This window comes from Berghia stephanieae, chromosome 8 (assembly GCF_034508935.2).
Source record: "Berghia stephanieae isolate SIO BIC M18660-M18661 chromosome 8, UCSD_Bste_1.3, whole genome shotgun sequence".
In the NCBI taxonomy this organism is placed as follows: domain Eukaryota; kingdom Metazoa; phylum Mollusca; class Gastropoda; order Nudibranchia; family Aeolidiidae; genus Berghia; species Berghia stephanieae.
The window spans coordinates 42774160-42780334 of NC_088367.1; the positions used below are offsets into that span (position 1 = coordinate 42774160).

Consider the following 6175-nt stretch of genomic DNA (forward strand, 5'->3'; position numbering starts at 1 on the left):
CAGATATTATCTAGGAATACATTGATGGCACTTCTGCTGTTTTGTTTTGGGTTCCCGCCCCCCCCCCCCTCCCACACACACACACACACACACACACACACACACGCACACACACAGTTGGCTAAGTAATGATTTAGCCAAAGAACGTTAGGTACCGCTCTCGGATTTAGCTTTGTAAAAAGAAAAATCTGGTAATCCTATTCCTAACAGTCACACAGGGTTGCCAGTTTGGCATTTTAAATGCCAGATTCCAAAAATCTGGCATTTTTGAAAACCGTTTGGCATTAGAAAAATCATTTGGCATTTGGCATTTTCATTTGGCATTTTCTTTTCTTGTATATTATACTTCAAATGACACCTTTCTAAACGCGTAAAAACAAATCTCTTCACATCGGAAAACTTTGCTATTAAAACTCACACCCTGAACTAGCCCTGCCTCCCTCAGATATTCACTCAAATTCAGCCCTCGACAAGTATCCTCGTAAGTTTTCTGGGAATCTCCTGCAAAACTCGTGTATATTTGCGTCATGGTCGCCTGTTAACTTTTAACTCTGTTCGTTAGGGTGGTCTGATTTTACAGCATCCAATGATTTCACTCCTTTACGTATTTACCTTTCATGTTAATGTATTTCTTTTCATTCTTAAAATCCAACCGTGGTGTAGTGGTTTAGCACTCCACTTAGTAGTCAGTAAGTAAAAAATTACCCCAACAGGAAATTTAGTATAATTCAAAAAAAAAAAAAAAGAAAAAAAAAAGAAGATAAAACACGCAAGCCACCAGGATATGATAGTAAATTGTCTATCAAAAGTGAGTAGTTTTCTTAGTGGGGGTGGGAGTCAACAGACTTTGGCATTTTTTTGAATGTTTTGGCATTTTTTGAGTCTTCCCCTGGCATTTTGTTGAAAAATAATCTGGCAACCCTGCAGTCACAGCAGTTTGTATTTTATAACTTTCCCACTTGCTACTTGCTATTTCGCATGAATAATGGGGAGTCGTGATCTATGGGGAGGGATCAAATTTCAAGACCTTTGACTTTCTCTGTAACAAAGAATGGCTGAAATACTACAGAGACTTTATAAAGAGTACAAAGAAGCCGTCAGTCAAAATTCAGCATTTATTGCGCAATTCGAATCGGTATTCCGACTGGTATCCTATGCAATTGCTGGTAAGTTGTGTTAAGATTGAAAATTATTGAGGGTTGAGAGTGAGAGTGAGAGGAAATCCTTTTATTTTTGACACTTGTTGACTTTGTGCTGTACCTTCTCTTCTTTGTCGTGCCACCGTATGTTCACTGCTCACTTGTGCTTCAAAATGTTTCCACGGTGACGATGTTAAAGAATTGGAATCACGCGGTTTAATTCATATATCAAGTGAGTATGTTGAATGAGAAAATAAAGGTCTGCTGTACTACTGCACTATCATTTTGTGTGTGTGTTGCTATCATTTCTTCATTATCTACCACTGTGTGGTCGTTATTCGCCCATGATAACGATGATAAGACTAAAGGCTGACATTGAAAAGCACTCCTTCACCTTCCCATATGCAGTTGAACAAAAATCTAAATGTAATTGCTGCACTTGTTGAAGTGAAGCCAACACCAAATGAAAGAGCGAGCAACACTGATCCAAAGAATTTGAATTTTGTTTCCATCTTTATTATTAGAAATTAAGCTATGGCTATGGCAGAAGCTGGACTTTTTCTGACCAATTTTGACACCTAGATTAGCGTGGAAGCTGTGATTGAATGCCATTGATTATAACCTCTAGATAATAATCGCTAATATAGTCAATGTTGAGTCCATATTTTAACAAATTCAATACCAAATTCTGAGGTCAATGCTTTTACATTGTTGAAGAATAAGATGAACAAACACTGTCTGTTTTGATTATTGTGTAATTGCTTCAACCTTCACCAAATAAATTAATAGATTAGGCATGAATCATTGACAGGGTTGGACAGCAAATCATTGCTCATCATCAGCCTTTATTATATCTGCCTTTTATGTTCGCCTTACACAAGTTCAAAAGGATCATTTTGTTGGCCAAGTGCCTGTCCAGCTCAGTGTTGGAAAACTGTCCACCATACACAAGACAAAGAAAAAAACCCCAACCGAACTTGTGTCTCTCTGGATAACATAGTGGGTACTCAATATTGAGAAAAATAGCATCAAGGTATTTCTGCATTTTTCTTTTAAAATCATCTTAGCATTACTTTCTCAAAGATAAAAATTTAAAAGTTGTGTATGATACCTACTCTATGAGTCAGAGTGTTGGAAGACCACAGAAAGTATCATCCAGAAACTTGAGGTTTTCCAAAACAAAATATATATGACAAATCTTCAAAATCCGGTGGATTAAGATCTCAAATGAGTTCTCAAGAGCTAGAGCGGAGGTCATAGTCTCTGGAGAGTCTCATTAAAAGATTAGGGCAATTCTGTCGCAGACCTGCCGAAGCGTTGACAAGGAAGTCACTGCTATGGACACCCCAAGGAAAGAAGAAGGTAGGCAGTACAGTGGAGAGGCTCCATCTAGATGTCTGTCCCTCGGGGTGGCCCCAAGAATAGCAGCTGACAGTACCAGGTGGAGATCTCTTGTCCGCCTCAAGTGGCAGCAGGCCCAGAGAGATCTATCTCAATAATTTGTCTCTCTTTCTGTGTTTTTAATTGCAGGCCGATTTGAAGATTCAACTATTTTGTCTGAGCTTCTCTACTCCGCCTCAAACTTGCTGGTTTTGTTTAATGATGCCATCATCAAAAAGGCTTCAGGGCTGCTGCCATCTGTGGTAAGTTATGACTGCAATGCAATACAGATATTATTAGGTACAAAGATATAAAATGATTAATTTGAAACATATTGATATACTGTAAGTCTTTGACTTTGACAAAAGTGGAAGGAATGAAGTAAGGCGTTATGGCATATTAAGGTAGGCATTGCGCGTGTGTAAGGAAGACCTAGGTTTGAGCCTTGCTGCAGCATGTTTTTCTTCTTGAGCAAGATACTTAACCTGTATTTCTCACCCTTTGATGTGTGGTTATACCAATCTTTTTCTTAGAAAACTTACCATGAAGATGAATGAAATTAAGGTATTATAAAATGACTCCAAATTTCTACTAGAAATTTTGCACTGCAGAGTAGATAATCTGACATTTTGTCAAAGCCTTAAATTTACAAAAGTCTTTATTATTTATAACTGTTTATGATTTGTGATTAGTAAGAAAGCATAAAGATAGTATGGAAAGTTTTTTTTTTTTTTATCATTTTCATTTTTATCATTCTTTGTTGTTTCCCCAATGGTTTAATGTCTGTTTACTTGCATAATGACTAATAGTTACTTTCAAAAATGCTGCCAAGTAGATACAGACTCAAATATAAAATAATTTTGTTTCCTCTCTATCTTCCAGTCAACGTCTAAAGAAAGACTTCAAAGTCTCGTGACAGTTTTGGAGTATGTGGGAGTGTTTGTGGAGTTGGCTGCCGCACGTCTTTTTGGAGAGCCAGGTCGCTGGGTTGCTATCACAGCTCTTCAGATTGCTAAGTGAGTCATCTTTTCCCTTCTTGTTTTTTGTTTTTTTTTCATCTCTCTGGAGTTCAACATGACTCGAATTCACATAAATTTCTTTAAAAAATTGTCCATTTGTGTTTACACAATAGATTTGAATGATACTCTGCGGCTATGTGGTCTTGTGGTATGACACCTGCTTTTGGATTGGAAGGTCCTGGGTTTGAACCTCGATCGGCGCATAGCTCAGTCCTTGGAAAAGGCTCTGTACTCACATTCTCTCACTTTACTCAAGTGTAAAATTAGTACCTGGCCGTTAACAGCATTGTCTCTTGTCGGAAAAAATTGTAATATTGCCTAACAGGAGTCATGTCTGGTTCTGCATGTTACGTGTTGCTGTTGGTCAGGGACCCTTTATAAAGCGCTTTGAGTACATTTAGTGGATATTTCTCTATATAACAGATCAAGTTTGTTTGTTTTTTTTAGATGTATATAAGTGAACTTATCTGAACTTTATCACTAAAATTGTACTTCATTTCAGATGTAAAAAAACCCCCCAAAAATCATTGTTTATCTGACTTTATGTAATGTTTATGCCTCAAATTTAAATCCATTATAATCAAACCAAAGGAAAAGACAAGCCAATTGTTTAATTCATTGAATAATGTATTGAGATTTAAGATTTCAAGAATATTGTATTAAAGATATCATAATCCACTGTAAAACACTTCTTATTGAGTAAGAGTTTTGGTACTTTTAATCCAGAAAGTTCTTAAATTTCAAAAGTATGTCATTTTCTACTAAAAGTGATATACAGAGCTTCTTCACCCCCTCCTCCTTCACTTCCTAACCTCTTTCAAACCTTTTGAAATTATTTTAAATCTTAATATGAATGGAGTAGTTTGAAAGAATGGATATAATAATGTCTTCTTATCTCTTTACTAGCAACTTGATTTGTATGAAAGGAATAATTGGTTTCCAATAGTCATTTTAGTGTAAAAAGGTTCATTTTGAATGGATTTATTACTCAACTTTGTAACTATGCTTTTATTTTATTTTATAAATATGTTTTATCTGCCAGATGTGTATGTCGCTTCCTTTTGTTCGTCAAACACCAATGTGGCATCCAACCAGTGCCTCCCATTTCACCCATTGACAGGGAATCTGTCATGAAACTGTCCAAAAGCAAAAATTCACAACAGGTATCTAAACGATTCGAATTATTTAGTGTTTCATTTTTTTTTTCTCTTTTGATGTCTTTTTTTTTTCTTTCCCTAACTGAATAATCCTTCAATGCTGAAATTCCATGGAGCTGGAATTTGTCCTGGTTTTTGTTTTTGTTCAATCAACACGCTTTGGATAAGTAACTAATCTATTGTGAAGTGCTACTTTTTTTTTCTGAATTTAATAAACCCAACCACTACTGAGGGGACTAGGGAAGGGTCAGGTTTACACCTAGGATTGATAACATTCCCTTTGCTCATGAGGCGAATGTAACAAAATATAATTCATCATAACCACCACATCATCATCACTATTGAGTACCTGGCAATTGACTGTGAACTATCGGAAACAGAAATGATGCCTTACTAGAAACTTGATGTGTATGAAAGGAATAATTGGTTTCCAATTGTCATTTTACTGTACAAAAGGTTCATTTTGAAGGGATTTATTGATCATGGTATAATCTAAAAATGAAATGTCCATTTATTTATTTTTTTGTGCAAAGATCATTTTGAACCCTATAACTTTATCATTGGATCATTAGTTTAAATTGCATTCTTAATATCTCATTTTAAATATCACATTGCAATAAGGCTTTAGACTTACCTATAACCTATTTTTTTCATTGCCCTTGTAGCAGTCATCTCAACCACTTGATAACGACGTTGAGATGAACGGTGTCAACGCTTCATCAAATCCCAAAACTTTCACGCTTCAGAGATCTGGTAAAGTGATGCGATCATTGTCGGCAGGTAAAGATGAAAAAAAAAAAAAGAAATATTAATTTATGTCTTCATTTGCTTTATTTTTCTTTTTGATAAATCCTATTGTATTAGTATCATTTTGCAATAGATCTGTAAAATAAAGCAACGCTTGTGGTAAATTATAGATTTTCATTCAAGAAACAGATGCCTACTTGTATGACCAAAAAGAAATTATGCATTTTATCTGTTAGAATTTCACTGAACAGAGGTGAAATGGCCTCTTTCTGGAATCTGAGATATGTGATTTATAGTTTATAAGTTTAGCATTATTATTTATTTTAATATTATATATTATGCAGTATTGAAGATCTGAGGAATCCCACCATTTTGGGATTCTCTCAGAGTTAAGCTGCAAATGTTGTCCTGTCTATTGAGTCCCTTCTATAATTGTGCTGTTCAGTTTCTTGTTCCATTTAACGACAGTCCTGGGGGAAGACCATTTTGGTATAATATATACAAAATGATACTTGGCATAGGCTAAAGCAAATAAACCATCCTGCAGGTTTTTCATCATATCAACTAAGATCTGAACAAGTGTGCATGAAAGGTGCTAGACAAAGCAAAAAAGAAAAATAGAAGAAAAATAAATGTCCCAAAAAATCAGTCTACCTCGACTGGGGATCGAACCTCAGACCTTCTGATTATCAGTCTGACATGTTACTATTACACCACAGAGCCTCTGTGTACC

The 6175-nt window shown here is 35.6% G+C and overlaps 1 protein-coding gene across 1 annotated transcript in view; it reads left to right on the top strand.

The window, feature by feature from the left end:
* Positions 1 to 957: 957 nt before the first annotated feature.
* Positions 958 to 6175, top strand: part of LOC144978724 (peroxisomal membrane protein PEX16-like) — a 12239-nt gene continuing 7021 nt past the window's right edge. Inside the window, exons 1-5 of the mRNA XM_078925149.1 lie at positions 958 to 1166; positions 2670 to 2782; positions 3402 to 3535; positions 4581 to 4701; positions 5361 to 5475. Coding sequence (XP_078781275.1) covers positions 1052 to 1166; positions 2670 to 2782; positions 3402 to 3535; positions 4581 to 4701; positions 5361 to 5475 — 598 coding nt within the window. The 5' untranslated portion in view covers positions 958 to 1051. The remainder of the gene's footprint in view (positions 1167 to 2669; positions 2783 to 3401; positions 3536 to 4580; positions 4702 to 5360; positions 5476 to 6175) is intronic.